This window comes from Aythya ferina, assembly GCF_964211825.1.
Source record: "Aythya ferina genome assembly, chromosome: Z".
Lineage (NCBI taxonomy): Eukaryota > Metazoa > Chordata > Aves > Anseriformes > Anatidae > Aythya > Aythya ferina.
The window spans coordinates 62,513,339-62,536,149 of NC_140299.1; the positions used below are offsets into that span (position 1 = coordinate 62,513,339).

General features: G+C 43.3%; 1 protein-coding gene across 2 annotated transcripts; it reads right to left on the bottom strand.

The window, feature by feature from the left end:
• Positions 1–3,962: 3,962 nt before the first annotated feature.
• TRIM36 (tripartite motif containing 36) lies at positions 3,963–22,811 on the bottom strand. 2 transcript variants are annotated; one of them, XM_084504433.1, is made up of 10 exons: positions 22,611–22,811; positions 21,729–21,963; positions 14,339–14,664; positions 10,166–10,312; positions 8,953–9,048; positions 7,795–8,048; positions 7,060–7,184; positions 6,616–6,909; positions 6,029–6,326; positions 3,963–4,498 (listed from the first exon to the last, which is right to left on the bottom strand). In XM_084504433.1, the coding sequence occupies exons 1-10, from the start codon at positions 22,635–22,637 to the stop codon at positions 4,144–4,146; spliced, it is 2,157 nt and encodes a 718-aa protein (XP_084360559.1). In that variant the 5' UTR covers positions 22,638–22,811; the 3' UTR covers positions 3,963–4,143. The 2 variants fall into 2 exon arrangements, with proteins under 2 accessions (XP_084360559.1, XP_084360558.1); XM_084504432.1 differs by having other exon boundaries at positions 14,339–14,682.

The following is a 22,811-nucleotide window of genomic DNA, read 5'->3' on the forward strand; positions in this document are numbered from 1 at the left end:
TTACCTTTGAACAGCGTACTTGAGAATGGCTGTTGTATCAGAAAGTTGGGAATTTTCAGCAGCACATTGCCTTTCTTTTTCAGTGCTCCTGCTTTCCCAGCAGTGTGAGCCCTTTTCTCATAAAAAAGCATGGACACACACACCGTAGCTGTGTTTTAACTACATTAACATTGCTCACAAGACACTCACTGCAAACAGCCTCCAGCTGCACACACAACACACCCAAAGGCAGGAACCAACAGAAGCTGTAACTTACAACACCCTGGAATCAGTAACATCTTACCTTGCAAACACTGAATGAACGTTCAGAGATGCAGGTTTGAGCACTGGCACCAGTTTTCAGAATTGCAGACCAAATCAAGCACGGTGCTGGATCCACCCAACCTCACTGAAGTTGCTTGTCTGGGCTGCTCACACTGAACAGCCTTTCTTTCCTGATACTTTTCCCCTCCACTAACTGAAGAGGGAGTATTGGGCACCCACATTCTTGACATCTAAGGAACCTGATGTGGCAGCTGGTCCTACCTACACTCCTTCCTTCAGCAGCTGAAGAACAGAGGTACCGGGTAGGTGTAGGTGCAGACTTGAAAACCACAAGCACTGCTTTCTTCCCCCAAGTCACTTGTTTTCATCTACTCCCAGAAATGTTACTTCAGCTGAGGTACTTCAGAGATGTATATAATAATATGAACAGCCAAACTACTGTATTTTCAGCTTTTATTTAAAAAAAAAAAAAAAAAAAGGAAAAAGACAACACATTTACATTTCAGAATATTTTTAAATAAGGCCTTTTTGTTAAAGCTTTAGATATTTAAAAAGAGTCTACATTATTCACACCTGCATGGAGCTTTGCAAATCACACAGTAGTCACCAACAGCTATATTGCACAAAGATCCACACAATATCACACCATTCTTAGCTTAGTCTACATCGTAAAGTGCTGTTTTGTATGAAGAAACTTGTTTTGGAAAAATAAGTATCTGTATAGGCAAGTACCACTGAATTGTATTTCTGAAAGGTGACGTTCCCACTGGAGAGGAAAAACATCATTTGCCTCTGACATTAATAATTTGCCTCTGACATTTAATAAGCTGGAGCAAGCACCGTGTAGTACTGCAATGAACACATCCAAAGGATTCAACACCAGAAGTGTTATCAATTTTTAAACTCAGAATGAGATAAATACAAACAGACATATCAAAAGGCAGATAAATGTTAAAAGTAGCATCAGTCTGTGTCCAGTAAAATAAGTAATTGCATAGCAGGGCACACCTTAAATGAATGTAAGGTAAAGCTACAGCAGAAAACAACCCGGAATTCTTCTTCCCTTACTTCTGTATTCTCAAACCAGTACTTTTTTTTTTTTTTTTTTTTTTTTTTTATGTAAGTGAGCCTTAGGGACAGTCTCTATGTATCTAAGATGATGTGCATAGTTTATGAATATTTTCAAAAAGTAACAAAATGCTAAAGCCTGGTGATATTGGTCCAGATGCTTCCAAAGAATCCAAATGTGGAATTGTGGAGAGCTAACAAACATAAAACCTGTAATGTAGACCAATTTCTGAAACAGAATAATAATAATTAATGACATATTTGTCTGTAGAAAGAGATTTGATCTAGGGGCAAGATTGGGAAATCCAATCCTATAATCTGTAGCCTTAAACTGATACTAGATTCAGCAGATAAATGTAAAAATGACAATTATGCATTGGGACAAGTCACAGCTACTGAAAAGAGAATCTTGTCTCCTGAGTCTGTTTGACTTACTGAGCTCACAAGAACATGGATCTTTGAGTCAGAGCATACTAAAATGTAAGGGTTTTCAATAGCTGAGTAATTAACTACGGTTTAATAAATGGAAGGAATGGTACATGTTTAACAGAGGGGAAGAGAATTGATGTCCCATTACAATATAAATTGTTACAAGATCTGGAAAAGGAAGCAAACAAAATGGACTGCAGTTGTGTGCCCTATAAAATTTCTCCAAACAATCAAGACTAGAAGTGACTGGAGAATCACCCTTGGTACTTGCAGTATGAAGTGACTAGGTAAGCTGGCAGATGAAACTCAACCTTAAATGCAAGCTAGTGCATCAGGTGGAGAAGCCCTGCATGTGCACATCTTGTTCACAGCTAACCATAAGGATTGTGTGGAAAACACTGCAGAAGTAAATCCATGCACATCAGCTTAATACTTGGCCAAATATTAATATTGGCCAAAAAAAAGGCAAATACAGTTTTAGGACTACAGAAAGAAGCAAATCCCAGGACTTTTGTCATTCTTCACAGAAGGAAGTGTCTGTACAGAGTCAGTCTCAGAAGGCAAGAGAAGGAGAGGGCAGCAGGATGCTCACATGGACAGAATTGCTTCTATTTAGTGAGAAACTACACAGGCTACAAAATACGAAGGGATGGGTACAACAGGAGAGAAAGGCTATGACAGTTATTACAAAAGGAAAAGACTTACAGAGTAACAGCTAAGGGACAATTTGCCATTTCTCCTTCAAGAGAAAGTTCCACGAGACACCTGCTGCTTCAGCACTGCTGCCTGAGGTATCAAAGTGTTTCTCTCATCAGCAGGCAAAAAGCTCTAGAATTTGCTTCTACACGGCATTAATAAGGCAGAAAATGTTTGTGGTGAGACACACACAAGAGGTTGCCCTTGCTGAGCCTTTCTAGCCCCCAAAGAGCTGTCGTGCTCACCTCCCACCAGTTTTCCCTTCTGACATTTTTTTCTGACAGTGGTCACTGGATGGAGGCTTAGGAGAGAGGACACTGAGCGGGGCAGACTCGTCAGCACAGCAGTTCAGACAGCAAAGCACAGCTAAGGTTTTGCACTACGACTTACATTCATTTAAGTGTACTGTGATTTTCAGGTCCGAGTTCATTGCTCTACAGCTATATACAGGTACTTAGTAAGCATACTTCACACACATTCATCAAGATGCGACGTGATATCCCCAATTCAGAAAGCACCAAGTGTGTATTAGAAACATCCTTCACTTTAGATGTTATTTTTCCACAATGCAAATTAACAGTGCAAGTACTCAACTGTTTGGTTTTTGTTTACATAGATTACTTCCAAACAGATGCAAGCACTACTTCATGATACAGTTTTTAAACACAAGAACAGAAATTTGAACAGAAACATCCTTTAAGGCAGAAATTGAGTCTCAAAACTTAATCAGTGCATTTTTATCGTTATTACTAAAAACAAGCCATTACTAGATTAAAAATTTAACTTAAAAACACGTTAACAGAAGTACCTGAATTTTTAAAAGTTTGCATGTTATTAGTCATGTTCTTTGCTTTTGTCCTAAATACCAGGTTACTATTACTCACACATGCAAATACTTCTGATTTTGGACTCTAAAGTCTGTTTAAGGTCAAATTGCACTTTATATATTTTATGTAGCCTACACTAAAAACCTGGAAGAGTACAGAAACTTACCATTATACCACCAACTATACAACAGGTGTCAGAACTAGAGTTTCAGCTTACAGTCACATTAAACATATACGAAATACAGTTTCTAATGTAATCTCCTCCTTCCAAAAACAGCCTAAATGTTCCACTGCAATTCTCATTTCTCACTGCTTTGTATTGTATTTGTGCAAGAGTTGTAGAGTGCTCACAGAACCACCTCCAGGGTACTCACTGTTTAGTCAGAAACCATTGCACCCCTCAGAGGCTTCAGGCAGATTTCTTAAAAGAATAATGGCAATCACACATTGTCAGCTTTGACTTTATTAAATGCAAAGCTGACTGTGTAAGGATTTAAGTTACATAAAAGGCAGATTTTCACCCCGACAAGTGATTTTGGTTGCTAGCTGAGCTTCCTCCCCACCTCCCCCTGGGAGGAAAGTCTGTGGAGATCAGCATTGCACAGGTCATAAGGAAGGCAGGAGAGCTCCTGGAAGAACATTTCCTACTGGTGGAAGTGTCTGGATCATTTGCTTGAAAAAAAAAAAAAAAAAAAGAGCACGAAAAAGAAAAAAAAAAAAAAAACAAACACAAAAACATGACCCAAAGGCTTGTGTGCAGCACTTAGGTATAATGTAATTAATCAGGACTGAAAACTAGGGTAGGACACCTCTGCTCTCATTTTCCATCTCAAAACAGCCACAGGAGGAGATCACCACCCTATAGGTCATCCTGGTACTCCAAGTACTTTGTTGCGATGGCTTCCTCGAGGTGAATTGCTGCGCTACCCATTAAGGCAAACGCTGGGTACATTATGCCCGAGCAGTCCACCTCGCACTCGTAGAGGCATTTCATGCGGCCAGCGTCGTAGAAACCCACCTTGCCGCTGTCACAGTCAAGGCAGATCCCCAGGCACGAGGGCAGGGGGAGGACTCTGCTCGCTGCGTCCTTGGGGTCAGCAGCGGCCTTGGGGATGAAGAACTTCTTCATGCCCAAAGTGACCAGCGTGAAAGGCTGTGATGAGTCAAAGCAGGCATCCTCACTCCCGCTGTCATGGCCACTGTCTTGTTCGTACCTGGAACGGAAAAAACAACCATTTGCTTGTCAGGTTTGGGCAGCACTTGTTCACATTGCCAGCACTGTGAACCAGAGAAAATATTTCTGTTAGGCAGCTAACAACCCATGATCACTAACAAAACCTCACGGGGCAAAAATACACCTATGCTGGAAGGGAAGATGCATTTCATAGGGGAGCGCTCACTTGGGCCACTTGAAACACCTAATAAGAGCTGAACGCTAATTGGAATGAGACCACAGAAGGCTTTACTAAGGAACTATTAAGTTGCAGATTTATCTGACTGTATCTACGCTAGGTAATCATTAAAGAGCCTATAGGTGTAGCAAATTAGTTAACTTGGGAAGTAATTTAGCAAATATGACTCACCACTACAGGCAGGATAGGTTTAACTTTATTCACACTATGTTAAACAACATCAATAAATACATTTAACATCAATGTTGTCTGGTGAGTTTTTCATGCTGCTGCCATACTTTATTGCCTTCACAACACAACAATTAATATTTTAAGTTTTAAAGAAAATCACACTCTGCCTGGAGGCTTCCCTGAACACCTGTGTCCCAGCAGGTAGCTGGGGGAAATCTGTAGCCAGATCTGCTCAGTCTACACGTTTTCCTCCAGCCTCTGTCACCAGATAAAGATAGACCAGAGAAGCACAAGAGCAAATATTCTTCTATGCAGACAAGTCCTATGTAGATTTGCATTTCTGGTGGTGATTTATTTATCTTTATGGATGACCAATAGCTGAAGGTTTCCAGATATTCTTGTGACTAAGGAAGGAAAAAAAAAACGGAAATCTAATTTCTCACTTTGCAGAAAGGCTCCATCTGACTAAACAACTCGAGACACTGGCATTTTTTCAGGTTCAGTATGTTGTATAGGAGAAAGCAAATACATCTGTTAGATTAAAAGTTAGAGTCCCCACGCAATACTCTCCCAGCCTTCAGCTCCTACATACATCCAAGCTTACTACAGATGTAACCGAGAGCTGGAAACCTTTGTGTTGGCTTGCCCTCTGTACTTTGGCTTGTGCTCAGTAGCACTCCCAGTGCTATATGTAAGCGTATAGCCTGGGAGAAACCAGTGGCTTGGAATGCATCGTGAGTGACGCAAGCTACAGCGAAGATACACAGATACGCGCGGTGAACATTGCACCTCTGAATGGCTGCCAAATCCAGCATGCTGAGGGAATTAAGCCTAGTGACAATTAAGCACTGCTTCAGCCTTGCAACTGATGGATTTTACCCCCATTTAGCTTTAACTAACACATCTTGACATCTGTACAAACCTGACTTCTTTCCAAAAAAGAAAGACAAAAGGAACCTGGGTAACCAGAACACTTTTCTACTAATGGCAGGGAGCAGGGAGAGGAACAGCACAACCAGCACACACCATATTGCTTCAAGCTATTTTCCACTGTTTTGGTTCATGTTGGTTATTAACTGAGACTAGATTTGCTCTTTAAAATAATTTTTTTAAAAGTCATCTCCTTATATAAAACATATAATGCACAAGCCTGCAATTTACCTTGGGCTGGTCACATCATGGGTATTATGGAACAATTTCTGTATCTTGGCGCTAGAAACGACTCCCACTTTCACCAGGTAGGAATAGGCTTCCACACGAAAGGCCCAGAAGTGCTTCCCTTTGGCAATCCCAGTGTCACCAATGATGTAATCCAGGGTTGTGTAGCATCCAACCTGTATGCGTTCAGCTCCTAGCAGTAGAGGAAATCCAGCTCTACTTTCCACAGCAGTTCTTCTTGGGTTGAGCAGTAGACGTTCACTGTTGTACCCACACTTGTCATCAAAAAGAAAGCTAAAAACTGAAAAAACAATATTCCAAGAATTTCTTGTTAGTTATATATTTCTTTCCTTCTCCCCTTATAAACTACATTTTAACACATTAGCATTAGAAATTCTCATTTCTTAAAGCTACCAGGAATGTCATGCACGCTAATAGTTTCGGTATGCAAATTAACCTGTTTATTAACAGTGCTTATACACATGTATGCAACCAATAATGAAACAGAAGTCTGGGAGCTACTGTAAATCACCTAACAGCTCTTAGTACCTACAGATTCAGCACCTTGTGGATATAAGAAAACGCAATACCTGGAGCGGGAGGTGTATGCAAAATAACTTCTTTGCTCCAAGGGCTACAGATGGACCCTTTATATCCTCGAACTCTAAAAGCATAGCTGCTGTCGTCATCAAGATCAGATATGACTTTGCTCTTGCTGCAAACTTCGATCTCCTGCCACATTACATTCTCTTCTTCTCTATTACACTTACGATACTCAAGAACATAGATATCAGCTGCGTCTGTCTTCCCAGGGGACTCCCAATTAATCACAGCTTTGTTGTATATTCTGCTCTGCTCCTCATTGATTTCTGGTATTTCCAGACCTGGAATGCCAAACATTAAGGAGAAAATTCCTGAAGTTTAAATACTTAGATATACATTATTTTAGAATTTCCACACAAGCCTTTGTTCAGCAGCTTAGCACAGTGGAGAAAAAAATAATCTGGAACACACAGGTAAAGAGTGTAATTTACCATTGGAATAGAAGGACAAGTCGCTAAGGATCTGTTCTTGCTTGGCAGTGTCCACCACAAAGTCTTCAAAAGAAGATTCAGCTGCTGGTCTGAAGCTCTTCAGAGATTCAGTAGCTTTTTGGATTCTGAAAGTACAGGAATGGAAGGGCAGAAGGAGAGAAAAGGGAGTTTGTGTGCGTTTTTAAAAATAAAATTGCTAGGTTTTGCTTAAAAATTGTTCTGTTTTCATGTACTTACTGAAGTCTCCCAGGAATCTGTCTCACTAGACAGAATTTAAATTCGAAATTTAAAAGCCTTTTGTATACACATGTGAAGATAACAAACAGATGGCAGAGTATTTTTGACTGTTTGGGGCATTATGTTCAAAGAACAAAGTAGATGTGAAGTGCTAATGGAGAACAACTACTAAGATCAAAAGTTTAAAGCCAGAAGAGACCTGTTTGATTAACTTGCAAATAACTGATATAATCACTGAACAAAGGAATGTGTCAGTGAGCTGAACGGACCACCTTCCCATTGCAGTTTTACTAAGCAGGGCTGGATGTTGCAGAAGGATAAAACCCATTCAGCGCACACTGTAATGCGGTAATTTCTTCTGAGCTGTACCTGGACCGGTCACAGGGCTCTGCAATACAAGGTGCTGCACTCAGAACCTTGCTAGCAGGTGTCAAGAGAATGTTTGACCAGACATCCTACAACAGAACGTGCATCTAAACCAGGAGATAATTGAGGTACCTGACATGAAGTTGTTTTGCTGTTTGAACAAAACAGGATTGATCTGTTTCTTTAAGTACTTCTTGAGCATATCCAACGAGGCCATTATTTTCCAGAAGACCTTGATATTCTTCTGCCTGGGTTCTCAATTTGTCCAGTCTTAAATTCTTAGATGCTTCAATTGCCCGAAGAGCTGCAGATTTCTTCTCCTCCAGAACATGAATTAACTTCTCAAAACTCTGAGATGCCTCTTCTTTAGCTCTTTCCCCGTTGCACTAGGAGGGAACAAAATACATTTCAGACTGATTCCACAGGACTGTGGCTTTGTATAGAAACATACCTAAGGTTTCTCAAGCTATCACAGCAATCTAGTCATCTGTTTGAGTGACAAGACTTAAGAGCTCTGTTAAGCACTGAAAATGCAAGCAACAGTGCACCCAAACTAGTAAGCATTTATCATCTTAACACAGCCAACGAAGGGGAGAAAAATATTCCTCTGATTACGCCTTGAATTATGCAGGACATTCCTCTGCCTAAACAGCTCATGGAAAAGCACTATAAAAGCAGGTCAGCCTCTGAAGTCTCCTTGCCCAAGAGGCTGGTGCTCTTCCATCTTCCCTTATCATCTTGCATCAGAAGCCTGCACCCATTTCCCTCGCATGCCCTTACAGCAATAGGCCCACCCCACAACTACTAAAAAAGAACTATAAAGCACAGGTATGGTCTGCACTAAGACATGGGCTGGGACATGACCTCCTGCAATTTCTGTCACAGAGTTGTGCAGCTTGTATGCAGAGAATGTCCCCAGCTCTGACTCTCCTGTGGGGATTTTTTGTCCTTAATTCTGACTTTATTGCAACATCCTCAAGAGAAATAGAAAGCAGGAATCGTGCACTGCCATTAATACACAGACCTTGAAGTTTAACCCAGCTTTCCTTGGGTAAGGTATCAAATAAGCTTTATTTCAATTAGATTTTCACTAGCACCTAAAACTTGCTTTCCCTCTGTATGTTGTCTGAATTCTTTACTGTAGAAAAAGTGTGGTTCAGGACTAACACAAACTGTACAGAAATTGTTTGTATTTTCAGTTAGCTAATAAAAAGCTGTGCTAGGAACAGCTCCAATCCCCGCTGCATGCCTTCAAGGACCATCCCCTAACAACCAACAAATCATTCTTACCTCTGTTTCTTTCAGCAGCAGACCCAGCTGTGAGATGTGAGCTTTCACCTGGCTCTCCTTACTGATGAGGTACTCTATATCTTTTGAAAGCTTTTCCTGTCAAAATAAAATGGCAAAATGGCAGAACAAAAAGGATTTCCCACCCAAACTGACCACCAGCACAGGTGGTCACCCTGCAAGCATTCGGTTTATCTTGTTACAGGGCTGACAGCCTGCCAACAGTTACAGAAGGCAACACTGCAGAGAACTGCTAGATAAATAAGGATGAGCAAGGAGGGAGACCAGGTGACTTTTCTGAGCAAAACAGGGAGCACATGCAAGATACAGTGACCTAAGTTGGCTCACTCCTTCCCAAACTTCAGGAGCCTGAAGGACATTACTACAACTTACAAAGAAGCCTTGCTATTGATTAATTCATTTTTCATAACATTTGCTAGAGAAATTAGCGGTATGGAGCACTATCTTATGCACTTCCCCATTTGAAAGAGTTCTAATCAGTACAGGAGCAGCCTTGCAAACAGGCAAGGAGGACAAAGAGCACAAGGCAGGAAGGTTTGGTCGTCCCCCCAACTCCATCCTCTCTCTTCCTTTTCTTTCCCCTCTGTCCTCTCTCATCCTTTCTTCCACTTTCTTTTTTGTTTCTTCCATTTTCTTTTTTGTGAACAAGGGGAAAAAGAAAAGGAAGAAGAGAAGGTAGCTGAAATCATTCGCTAATAACAAGATATTGCTTGCAAGTCTTTCTTGTTGTACTAGGCTTAGGGAATCAACAGCTATACAGCTTCAGAAACACACCATGTCCCAACAGATACTTCAGTTTCATATTTTACCAGGGTGCCTTTAAGGTGTCAGTTCACCCAACACACAAGGAAACCAACCTGAAAACACTGAGTGGCGTGAGCTAGGCTGTAAAGCACTAACATCTTAAACTCTCTGAAAGGGTCAGCACTGCTGCACAGATGGCTAAATTAAGGTGGAGGCCCTTTGAAGTGGTTTATGCTTCAGCCACCATAGAATATACAATTGCTTTCTCAGGCATGTGCCATGTCATGTTAATAGACACATTAACAGATGTTGCACAACAGCATGCCTCACGACTAGCTCAGTGTCCCCCAAGCACATGTCCAGGCTCCCTGCCAGAGGCAGTTTGTCCTCACAACAGAAGCTCAGTGCTCTTCCTATTCTTAAGGCTGGGTCAAACAACATTTACTTTTACCTTCAGTGTTTTATAGGCAGTGCTCATCGTTGTTACCCTGTGGTTTGCGTGAGATCCACCCAGTTTACAAAGATGACAGACAGGCCTTCTGCAGATTTCACAGTACATGTTTACTCTTTCCATTTCATGTTCTGGGCACATCAAAATCTGAAAAAAAAAAAAAATAGAAAGCAAAGAATGAAGGTGTGTTTCCAAAAGCAAAGCATTAAAACAAACAGCAATCCCACAGCATCTGACTGCCACAATGGATTTTTATTTTTATGTTCACTTTACTTGCTGTCTTTTTATATTTGTTCATCCAGGAGATGAAACACAGTTTCAGTGAGGTCTACAGTAAGTAAATATGTAGCAATGACGATGTACACATCCCATAGCCTCCATACCGCAATTAACCCTCTTGCTAATCCCTGAAGTGGTTTGCATGCCTTAAGCTCCCTGTACTCACATTCAGGGCTTTAAATGCAATATACAACACACCCCACCCTCTCAAATTTAACCGTGTCCAGGCCAGCACCTCAGTTCTGTCTTGAAACTGACGTGATCCCTTTCTTAAAGTAAAGAGTTGCTCTAAGACTGTGATGATTTACATCTAAACTAGACTCGGCTCAGCCACAGGGCCACTGGTCTTGGAGCAATGAGTGAAATACAACCTCCGCCACCAGTCCCTGTCTGTTTAAAGACAAAAGGCTCCAGTGTTTCATTTATTTTTTCTGACTCCAATTACAGGTTGTTCGTGCCAAGTTCTACTCCACGTATCAGCTTTAGCAGTAGCCTGAAAAATCTGGTGCTCGCGAAATCATCTTTCAAAAACCGAGCATATATGTTGGAATAACTACTCAACGAGGGGAGGGGAAGTGCAACTCAACTCCAAGCTCAAACAACAGATACACACACCTAAAAGAGGGGAAGAGATTAAGAAAATCCTTTTGCCTCATTCCAAAGCACTGCGAGACAACATCTGGGTCACAGGAACAGAAAGGACAAGACATCATGGCCAGCAGCTGAGCCACTAAAAATATCATCTCTTAATTTTAACATAAAAAAAAAAAAAACAAGGGAGGGGAAAAAAATTGCCAGTGGCACAAACCTGGACACACTAAACTAAACCGCAGACCATCCGTGAAACCAACTCTCAAACCCCAAATGTTATCTTAGACTATGGGGAAGAAGCCAGAGACACCAGTCTCACTAGCACCTTGGTTCATCAGGCAATCATTAAGCAGAACACAATAAGCCATCCCACACATGATAAGGCATCTATCTCATTGTTTAGTCAATTTAAAAAAAGAAAAAAAAAATAAAAAAGAAAACTGTTGGGAAAATCAACTGTGCCAGCAGGTTATCTCTAAGGAACTGCATTCATCTCTTAGTCCATGGAAGTCATTTTTCCACAGCAGCGTCCAGCCACGCTCAATAGGAACCACACATTTTTCTTCACCTCTTGGGTAAATCTAGCTTACAGCCTGCAAGCTGTAAGAGGTAGAAGAGGTGGATGATCCCCTCACGCCCCCAGTGTTGCAATTTGCTCTGCAATCTAGTTTTAAGTTATGACTGGGAACATTGCTTAGGAGACTAACAAACACTCCGCATACTGAGTTCTGGTCTTGACAATGGACTGTAACGAAAAATGCACTTTACTTAGACTAAAATCAAACACTCCTCAAAAAAAGTGAAGTTAATTTGCTGCTGCTAGGACATTCATTTTTACACAACATAAATGTACTTTTGTATCTACAATTTTATTTTTTTAAAAAATACTTCTGTTTCCACTCATAATTTTAAAGAGCTACATCAAGCATTTCTGTGATTTATCAATGCCATGGATATCAAAACTGTTTCTTCCCCTTTTGCCCTCCTTCAGCAGAATTCAGAATTCAGCTGCTGATTTTTAAACCTAGTTTTAATCTAGATGTAGTTTAACAGCATGTGGTACCTGCAGGAGTACACAGAGACCATCAGATGGCTTTGGCATTTTGAGTAGAAATACTGCTGCAGTGAGGGCTGAGATACCACAGAAGCGAAGTTTAGGTGTGGTACAGCATTTCACATCAACAGGTAGAAGATAGCACACAAACTCCTAATTTCCAAGTTTCACTTTTACCCAATAAAGTGGCGTTTCACAAAATTAACCACCTTCTAGCCCATTTCAAAGCATTTCAAGCACAGGGCTGCTGTTAACTGGAACGGATATGTTAGAAAGAACTGCACAATTCCAGATATCCACCATCTCCAAGCTCGCTACTTCCTGAGTTGCAAATTCTTCCAGCCTCAGAAGACAGAGCACCAGTAAAGAGCTTCTTACACCACCCACAACATTGAATTTAATGAAGTGAATCAGCACTCCCTGAACACGGTGGGACCTTCAGGGACACAGGGGCACCTGGGCCAATGCACACTGTGCATCAGACCCTACTCTCCTCATCACCTGGGTCAGCCTGCTCGCGGGGCACGCAATCCTTCCCCCCTCAGGATAGACCCTGGGAGCACCTGGAATGTTTGCCTGGAGTAAAGGTATGTTAGCTTCACCTTAAATGCCTCTCCTTATGCTACATCCCTTCTAAATTAGGGACAGGAACAATATGCTAGAAACTAGCTCATTACTGGGTCTACTTTTAATTGTTCTTGCCCCTATGCCCTGCCCCAAAATGTACAAGTAGAGCTATGCACCACGACGCCACCTGCATGGGACCGAGACCCAGCAAGCTGTGAGCACAGCTGGTCTGCTCCAGCAAGTGCTAGCCCTGAGCACCACTGCCACAAGGAAATCCATGAAAATCAGCCCACCGCACTCTCCTCATCACCAGCCACAGGTATGCAGCAAATGCTGGGACACCAAGGTTTGCTGTGGTCTTTTGCCAGAGGGATGGCAGACGTGACAATTCCTCTTATCACGCAACTCAAATGCACCAGGGCACAGCCTTGTTCTGCATCACACTTTGCAGGAGAAACAACACATCAATTTGCAGGCACTCTGTTTTGTCTGAACGCAGCAGCAGTGTGTGAAGTAGAAATTTTGCCATTACATCAGTCTCTCTTACTATAGCTAGAGAATTGCACGGTGTAATTTCAACTGAGACCTGAACTCCCATCCTCAGCCACTGCTAGATGCAAGAAGAAAGGCCAGAAAAAGATGTTTGTGTTGGATCAAGTTCAGGCTCAAAACATCCAAAGGGACCTCAGACACTCCTCACATGCCTGGCATACCCTTCACAATCTTTGCTGCCCTCCTTAGGACATTCTCTGATAGTTTTACACCCCTATACTGTGATGCCCAAAACTGCACTGAAGGTGAGGCCACACCAGCACAGAGCAGAGCAGGACTATCCCTTCCCTTGACCAGCTGGCAGTGCTGTGCCTGATGCACCAAATCCCACACAAGCTCAGAGCCAGCTGGGAGTCTGTCATTCTCACAGTCACGCTCCTCTGAATTAAGGCTCCTGAGATCCCAGGGTCCATCTTCGGTGTTAAAAACAATGGGAAGAAGGCATTAAACATCCCTGTTTTACTGGCATCCCCATCTGTGAGGTGCCCAACCTGCTCCTGCACTCTGAAGAGGTGGTACTTAAAAAGTGACCAGCACTGATGGACCCCAGTGCCTTCAAAAGCAGCTCCCAAGGGACCTTACCAACTCGTCCCCTGAGCAGTCACAAGTCTGCTCTCCCCACACCCAGGACTGAAGTTTTAGTGGCAGTTTTTCTCCTGTCACCAAAGCCTTGAAGCTCAGCTACTTCACGGTGGCTGTGGCCAAGATGTGACCAATCACTACTTCACCCACGAGATCTCTCCATTCACAAGCAACAAATCCAGGGGGCACCTCTCCTGGTCGGCTCCCTTATTGCAATTCTAGATATTCAACATCATTAAGTCTTGAAAAAAAAAAAAAAAGGCAGAAAAAGCATCTCAAATGACAATTAACACAATCCATTACCAAAGTAAAATAAAATAAAATAAAATTCCAAACGCTTATTTTTAGGGTTGCCTTTAAGCGTGTTCTCAATGTATGTTTCAACAGCAACTACTTTAAAAAAACAAAAGCTTACGATTCACTCCAGAAATGACCGCAGGACTCAATAAAGCAACGCTGGTCCTTGAAAGGCCCTGCCGCAGCACAAACTCGTCAGAAGCAATACCTGAATACAGCAATCTGAATTCCAAAAGGTACAGTGTACTCACCTTGGGTCTGAAATTGGTGGTTGGTCCGACATACTCGTGCTGGGCTTTGAGGGTTCCCCAGGGGTGGTGTACTTTGAAACACTCGTTGCAATAGCTTGCGCTGCAGTCCATGCAGCTCTTTGTGGATTCTTGAGGTGGAGGTTTGCAGAAGTCACACATGATAGCTATGGCTGCCCTGGCTGCCTGCCTGTGCCTTTCCACAATGGTTTCCAACGTAAAATTGCGAAACAAGCCATTGATGCCACGTTCTCCAAGGTCAATATCGTGCTGACAGCCAGGACAAGGGAACAGAGTTGTTCTAGGAGTCAGTGAATTGCGCTTTCTGCCTGTGTAGACAGCAAATCCTGATTTAGAAGGAGCACAAACAGAAGAGTTTTAGGTTTTAAAGGTAGAAGCGCGGGAGCTTATGAACCAATTCCAAACTACGGTAGCACATCATCCAGACCAGTACGATCAACACCAACTCATACACACTCTGCCAAGCCAAAGAGGGTAAGCTTGCCATGAGAAGGTACTGTCACGTTTGAGTCCAGGGGACGCTACAAACTACTCTAAAACTTAATCCTATGTGAAGGCAGATTTAACTGTTCCACTTCTACCTTCTGCTTCCTGCAGCTTTGTTTCTTGCAGTGCCAGAACAGTGACACCACCTTCTTCTTCAGAGCAAGCACTGCACTGCCAGGCACGAGTGCAGACAGGTCCTTTCCTGCTCAGAGCTCATCCTTGGTGGAGGGGACTGCCTCAGCTTGTGGCCTTGACCGGCCAGAGACTTTGCACAGCAGTAAATCTATGCCTTCCCAAACCTAAGGAACATTTATGTTAGCTACACACAGCACAGGGACTAGCCCTTCCCTGGATGAAAGGCCATGATAAAGGAGGACTGCTAAATAAGCCCCAAATACCAAGGGAGACACTGAGATGAAGAAGTTGGAGAGTTTCCTCCACCCTGAATTAGGGAACCATAACTACGGACAAATAACTACACACAATTTTCTCCTCCTCTCTCAAATAAAGCGACTGAAGGCTTGAGTCAAGCTGCAAGCTGAAAGGAGCCTCTGGAGCCTCATGCAGACCTGAAAGCTATTTACAGCAAGCACAATGCTCTTAAAGCTACCTGAACCCAAGGGGAATGACGATCAAAAAGCAGTCACTTAAGGATTTCTGAAACAGGCTAAGCCAGCATATAGGCCTAATGTGTACCTTCTCTGCTTCCCCTTGTAAAGAAGCAAAAAACTCATCCTCTGCAGCTGGACCATGGTTTTTAAATCCCTTTGAGAGGAATGCATGCTGCTGTAACTAACAAGTTCATGAATGGAGGTGACAAACCTGAATTCTTAGTCTTGAAATGGGTTCTTCTTCAGAAAGGGAAATTTGTTCTTATCTAAACTTAGTCATTACCTTCCCTTCAGAAATGTTGATGCCTTATTTCTTTTTGAAGCATCCTTTGACACCAGACAAAAAGACACTTGCTTTGCACTGCTCTTCTGCCGCTGCTTCACCCAGCACTTCACAACTCCCTTTCCTATCGTGCCCTTTCAAGTCTCTCTAATAAGAAAAAAGAAAACCAACACGCACAAAACCCAACAACGCTCCCACAAGGAACTAGCTCCTTTGAACGCCTTTGAAATGTGCCCCATGATAGTTATGTGTGATCGTCAGCTTAGAAACCACATCCAGAAGCATGAATAAGAGCGCACAAGCTGGCAGTCTCACACCTCAGCTGGTCCCACACCTTCCTGCAGGTTCTGAGCAGAACCACCCGACCACGTCTACAGGACACCATACACATGACCCAAGTCACCATGCACAACTCTCTGGCTAAGGGAAGCAGAGGATTGGTGGGTTTAAGTTTTTTAATTTTTTTTTTTTTTCTGGTACTTACTTGCAGTGTATTAATTACCCAAACTGCATGTCCTGCAATACCTGTAACTTGGCATACACAGCAACACACACATGCAATGCACAGAACAGCAGTGAAACACAAACTGGGTCTTGAACGTATGCTCCAAGCGAGCACTGTGCACAGAAACGCAGAGACCTTCTACACAGACTTGTACAATGGCCTCAACAAAAGGATGATTTTGCATGCAGTGCCATGCAGTCAATCGCTATAGAAAGGGATTCAGAGCACTTACATTTGCTAAAGCTAAGAAAATAATGGCACGGTTGTTGTATGTACAGGGACTGCCTACAAGCAGTTTACTACAGCAGAGAGCAAGCAATGACAAAGCAAGAAAACAAGGGGAAAAAACAAAACAACATGGTGCAGTGGTCAAGTTTAAGAATACAATCCGAAATTCTTCTCCAGGAGCATGCTTTGGAAGCCTGGCCCAGGCGGCTCACGCGTGGGACTGGTGTTTGTCAACGCAAAGGTGAGCTCAGCTGCAGTCCAATTGAGGCCTTTCATTCTGCCAGTCGTGGGACAAAACCGGACTGTCGTCACGAGCCATGCTCGGCAGCAGCTGGTGACACTCTTCTGCACAGGGAAGCCCCACACAAGTCTTAAGATGTCTCATCCCTTTTCTCTGAGAGCCAGTTTTGCTGCTTCCTGCTCTAAAACCTGAGAGCGTGCTTCCTCGGCTCTCCTGCGTGCCCGGCCACTTCTGCAGTTCACAGTAGGGAAACATCCTTTTTTTTTTTTTTGCCTCCAACAGGTGCTAATGCTTACATGCAGCATGAGGTAGCCTGCTTTCTCCAAGCATATGAGGTTCATATGCTTGTATGTTAAAAAGAAAGCGCTGATGAAGTGATAAATTACTTGGAGCATACCCCTCCTATCTGCCTTGCATTCAGTTTCCTGAAACTGAGCTGCAAGCACTTCACACAGCAAGAAACTGGAGTTTTCTACTCAAGATGTGTGGCTCAGAGAAACTCAGATCCATCCCATATTCTCTTTTACATTTTGCCAATCCAGTTTCCAACAAGTATGTATTTTTTTACAAATATTAGGAAGCACCACAAGAAATCTCACATTGTGGTTTGTCAACAAACCACTTCACTTGCAATGAGTAACTCTATGAGCAACCTAAAAAATAAGCACAGCATGTGCTCAGACTTAGACTCCAAACCCACAAATACTAGAATATGAAGACTCGAGTCAAAGAGCAACCTTGCATATGCCTTACACTTAAACTTCCTCTTACCAAGCAGAGGTGCCAACACTTCAAAGGCAGAGAAGCCCAACCTGAACCTCAGGGTTTGCAAAGGGATAAGACATCTTAACGATAAAATTGTGTTTTCCAAGTGAACAGTATCACCAGCATTTCATGATAATGGAAGACATGAAAGTTAAATGTGTGAGTTAAAAAAAAAAAAAAAAAGGAATATTTTAAAAGTCAACTGGATTTTTCATAAAAGCTTTTAAAAATGCAAATGTCTATGGCCACCCCAAACTCAATTAATGCTTTTGGATGGTTGCTTAGGAAGGAATAAATAAAAAAAAAAAAAAAAGAAAGATACTAAGTCAGTAGCTGCAAAGCATCATTTTCAGATACTTTAATCTTCCCCATATCCACGGTGCTTTCTCCAAAAAAAAGGTAATTTAGGACAGCTTTCTCAGAACTGTCCGTGTCCTGTGTTACCTTTGGTTTGTGACACTTCCAGTCTTCACCTGAGGCAAATGAATGCCCCCGTCCTACTAGCCCTGTTGCTGTTCACACTAAGTATGAAATTTGGATTTGTGTTTAGTTCTGTTCATTCCTTTCTCAAAGGACACAGTACCTTTAACAATTGCTCATGTGTCTGCCATTATTATGAAGCTTTTTTTTTTTTTGACACCAAAGAAAAAATATTTACGATAGTAAGCCCAAACAGTGGCTGAGATGCTCAGACTAGCTCAATTTCAGTAACTAGATATATTTCAAACCAAGAGACACTGGCTATTCCTTCAACCTGACTGTGTCACTAAGCACACCAAACACTACAAGGGTATCAGTTTGAAATATTTAGTTTTCCTCATGCATTCAGGCCTTGTACTGAATTGCCAGATCCAGAACTACCTACTCAGATTAACAAGGTGTAAATTTCAGTCTGCTTCTTTATCAGAGGCAATTAAAGAGAGCTCAGATACAGTGAAGAACTGGTTTTACCTTCCACTTAGAAGTGACAGCAAACCATGACCTCTTAATAGTTAACAATCAATAAAATAAGTACACTTCACTACTAGAAAGATACTGAAACTTGAGTGTGTAAATTCCTGCATTTTTGTTTTAAGGGGAAGAGAGAACCTTTGTTACTTGCACCTATCAAAGTATGTTTAGCCATGCATACACACACGAAAAAAAACAACCCTTAATTGAATTTCAGTCCAGTTGACCTTTAAGTCAGCACTAAACAGAATGAAAAGCTTTCCTAATAGAAGTCTGTTGCTTTACCTTTGCTCACTGCAAAAGCCATTTTGTGGACTTGACCACTGACAGAAAGCTATATGCTAACCAACAATATTTAACTCTAGAGTTAAACACTAAACTATCTAGAGCCAATACAAGAAGTGAAGCATTTCTACCTCTCCACTCAAAAGACCTCCTCTGTGAGGCTGCGAACAATGAACAGAAAGCTGTTAAGAAATTGGAAAAAAAAAAAAAAAAAGATATACCATTGGTTTACAATGGCTTAAATGAAGAGCATCAACTGTTTTCCCTCCTGGAGCTGATAAAACACTGCAGGGCTGAAATGAAAGAGCGTTTAATTTCCTAGAACGACGACACAGCTGTAGCATTTAGGCAGAAAAGAAACAGGGAGAAAGAAGAGACGGGAGAGGAAAAAAGATCTATTTCAAACATTCAATTTCTGCATCGCCCATCAATTCTGCACAAGTGTCAACATAACCGCATCACATGCTTTATTCTAACTACACCAACATTTTAATTACACTAACATTACGACAGATTAGCAGTATGAAATACCCTTTATTTTCTTTTCGTATACAGCAATTTCTTGTCAAAATTATTTTATATACAGCACATTGTTTTTTTTAAACCAGCACATTAGATTTTAAGAACACGCACTCCATTTCAACTACGAGTTGTGGCCTTTTTAAGATAAATTGTATTTGTAAATGCAAGTTGTGTGCGCACAAGAACCACAGAACGTGGACCAGTTCCTTCTGGGACTCAAGCATTTAAATGCCAAAATCATTTTAAATAGATTGTACTCCTCGTGAAGTTAGTAAGGATTTCTTATGTGAAAAAAGAAAAGAAAGAAAAAAACACAACAGGAGGAAGATGTCACACGTTGTCAAATGTGATGACTTGACAGTGACATGCCCTGCACACCCCTATGAGACATTCTTGTGGTTTTTGGTATACATTTGAAGCCCCACTTTGGATGTTGCCTTGTGTCTCTGTGCTCTTATGAAACTGTTCCATTATCAATCCCACTGAGGATCACAGAACGAATTAAGCGAGGGGATGTAGTTTCTTCAGACGCAGGACGTGAGTGGTACAAATGTAAGCTGCAAGCTGGATGGATGTTATCGGTACCAAACCTGTGAGGGCAGAGCTCACACTCCACAGAGTGAAAGAGCTATAATACCTGTAACATCAGAAGCAAAGACAGCATAACCTGAATGTCCAAACGTGTTCTTTAAAGCTCCCATTTCCATATGCTTTTCATTTTGCAAATCTGAACTGTCTAGGATGGTAATTCTCCTATGATGTGCCTCTGCCCAATGCTCTTTGGGGGAACGGGGTGAAGCCCATTATTTCGAGGGACCAGCACTCTCCTGCTGCTCATCAAACGGGGACAAAGATGTCAGCAAAGCATTTCTCTCCCTCAGCTAACAGGTCAGTTCAGGAGATACCACACATTACTGCCTATCAGTTTGCTGGGATGGTGGCCGACAGCTGTGGATTTGAGGAGGACAATGCCTGCAATAAACTGATTGCATAGATCTCAGGGGGCAGGAGCACCAAAAATGGGTCTTTCCTGCCCTGCTGTTAAGGATGTAACAAAGCAGTAACACAAAACCTCATGAAAAAGGCTGTCAACAACTACTGCAGAACTGCAAACTCTATTCTTCAAACCCTAATTCTCAAGTCTCTGAGATTCCTCGCTCCTCCCTTCTACTACAGCCACACACAGGAGGATGCGACAACATTTGGTTCCTTGCAGTAATTCAGTGTCAGCTTCTCAGCTGAGCCTCTGCCTCCTTCAGTGCGCAGGGTGTGGGCTGTGCCATGCACCATGGAAGGACCGCAGCGTGTCAGGTCCTCACTGCTACTGGCTGATGGGGAGCAAGGACTACCTCCCAGGCTGCCAGGAGCCCCTTCAGTCAAAGCTTGTGTCAAGCCGCAGCTACAAACGCTGGGTGGACTGCGTGTGGTGGCCACATCAACCACAGGGCTACCCATCCCACTCCCTGAAAACAGGGCTGGAATGGGGATAACTGCCCACCCCATCTGGGGATTCCTTCACGTTGTATAAGCACCAGTCAGCCAAGCAATGGCAGACGCAGCGTTCGCTTCTTAGACTAATTTGAAAGAGTATCTGTATAAATGAGTTAGGTGTTGTTTAAGACAAGACAGTGATTTTGAACTTTGAGAATTGGGAAGGGGAAGATGATTTTTTTGTGATCTATGAAGTGCAAGATACAGATTTAGGGCGTGTCTTGCGAGTGACTTCCCAGAGCACTGCAGTGTGGTTTTATAGCAGATGATTTTTTCAGCATGAAGCCTAAAAGCCAAGGTGAGGTTTCTGTTAAGCATAGCACACACAAAGTACTTCCAGTATATGTGTAAGAGCCGATCATATTACTGACGGATTAGAGAGCTGAGCAGAGTCAAAATCTGTATATTGTGATACCACAAAGAGCATTATGAATTCTCAAGCTAAGTGTTCCTTAAAGGCTCAGGCAGACCACGCTGAAACAAACCGTTAGCACTTTCTTCTCACAGTCAAGTCTTCCAGTTCTTCAACCACACAATGATCACCATCTGTGGAAAACAACTTACTGCAAATATCAAGAAATGGGTAGGGAACACTATCATTTGGAAAGTCTGCAAAGCCTCAGAGGCAGGTCCAAACTGCAGAATTTGGGCTGGCCGAAATCTGGGAGAACAGCCTGCACAGTGCTACTGACAACATTGCTGAAATCTACAACTTGATGCTCGACAGAAATTGAAATAAAGGAATAAACAAACACAGTGACTACAAGCATTTACGAGATGCCACAAAGACAAATGTATTCTGTATGAAATGGAGTGCATTGTCCTTAAAATTAAAACATTCCCATTGTTCTTTCCACAGAATGCACAAGACCTGCACTATCCCCAAGTCATCTATTCAACTGTGTCAGGAGCAGTGAGAAGAGATTTTACCAATGCAGATACCATTCATCTCGAGTCAGCCTAACACACAAAATGGGAAAAATGTGCAAAATCCAGATACATACCTGATCTACTAATCCTGTCAATCCTATCCATGCTGGGAGAAGAGATTCGAATTCGAGGGCTGCTCTGATTAGAGGATTCAGACCCCCCATCAGCGAAAGAGTCCTCAAGTGTGAAGAGTATTTCTTTCACGCATTTGTGACAGACGTTGTGCTGACACGGCAGGATCAGCGGGTGGGTGAACAGCTCCTTGCATGCTGGGCAGATGAGCTCTCTTTCAATACTCTTTGTGGCAACCTTCATGACAGAAAGAGGGGAAAAACAGGCGTGAGTGGTGAAGGCGTGAGCCGCTGGGGCTCGGTGCGTGTCGCGCCCGTGCATGCCACCAAACCCCAGCTCTGCCGAGCGATGGTTTCAGGTGTTGCGAGGTGTTGCGAGGTGCTGCCCTGGTTATCGCCGCCAGCAAAGCTTTATTTAACATTGATGAACGCAGTGGCAGCACTCCTTCCAGGCGACGCGCACAGGCGGCTACCCTGCGCGGTTCATCTCTGGGTCACGTCTGCATTGCAGGGGGAGGCAAGCCGAGGCGGGGAGCAGCCCGGGTGGCCACCTGGGGACCTGCTGAGATGCAAGCCACCGTGTCGCCCCGCAGCAGCAGCCCCACTCGCCCAGCCGGCAGCCCGAGCCCTGCACACCTGACCCCCGATGCCCGCAGCTCCCCCGGGTGGCACCACGGGGGCCACCTGCTCTCGCTCGTCCCTCGAAGCCACCAAAAGTAAATAAATAAATAATAAACAAACAAACAAACAAACACGTAAAAGCCCCAACCGCACGGGACGAGACGGGGCGGAGGGGACGGAGGGGATGGGGATGGAGGGGGGGGCACGGTGGCGACATGGCGACACCGCCGCCCCCCCCCCCCCCCCCTCCGCACTCACACTCACCTCGGGCTCCAGCCCGTCGCCCTCCATTGCCGGCGCCTCCCTGTGCGGCTGTCGGGGCGTCGGTGGAGGGCGGAGGCCGGGAAGAGAAGGAGAGAGGAGAAGGGAAGGGAAGGAGGGAGGGAACGAGGGCGGCGGAGGGACAGAGGCCGCCCGCCCACTGCCGCCGAGCGGGGCGCGGCGGCGCACAATGGCGGGCGGGAG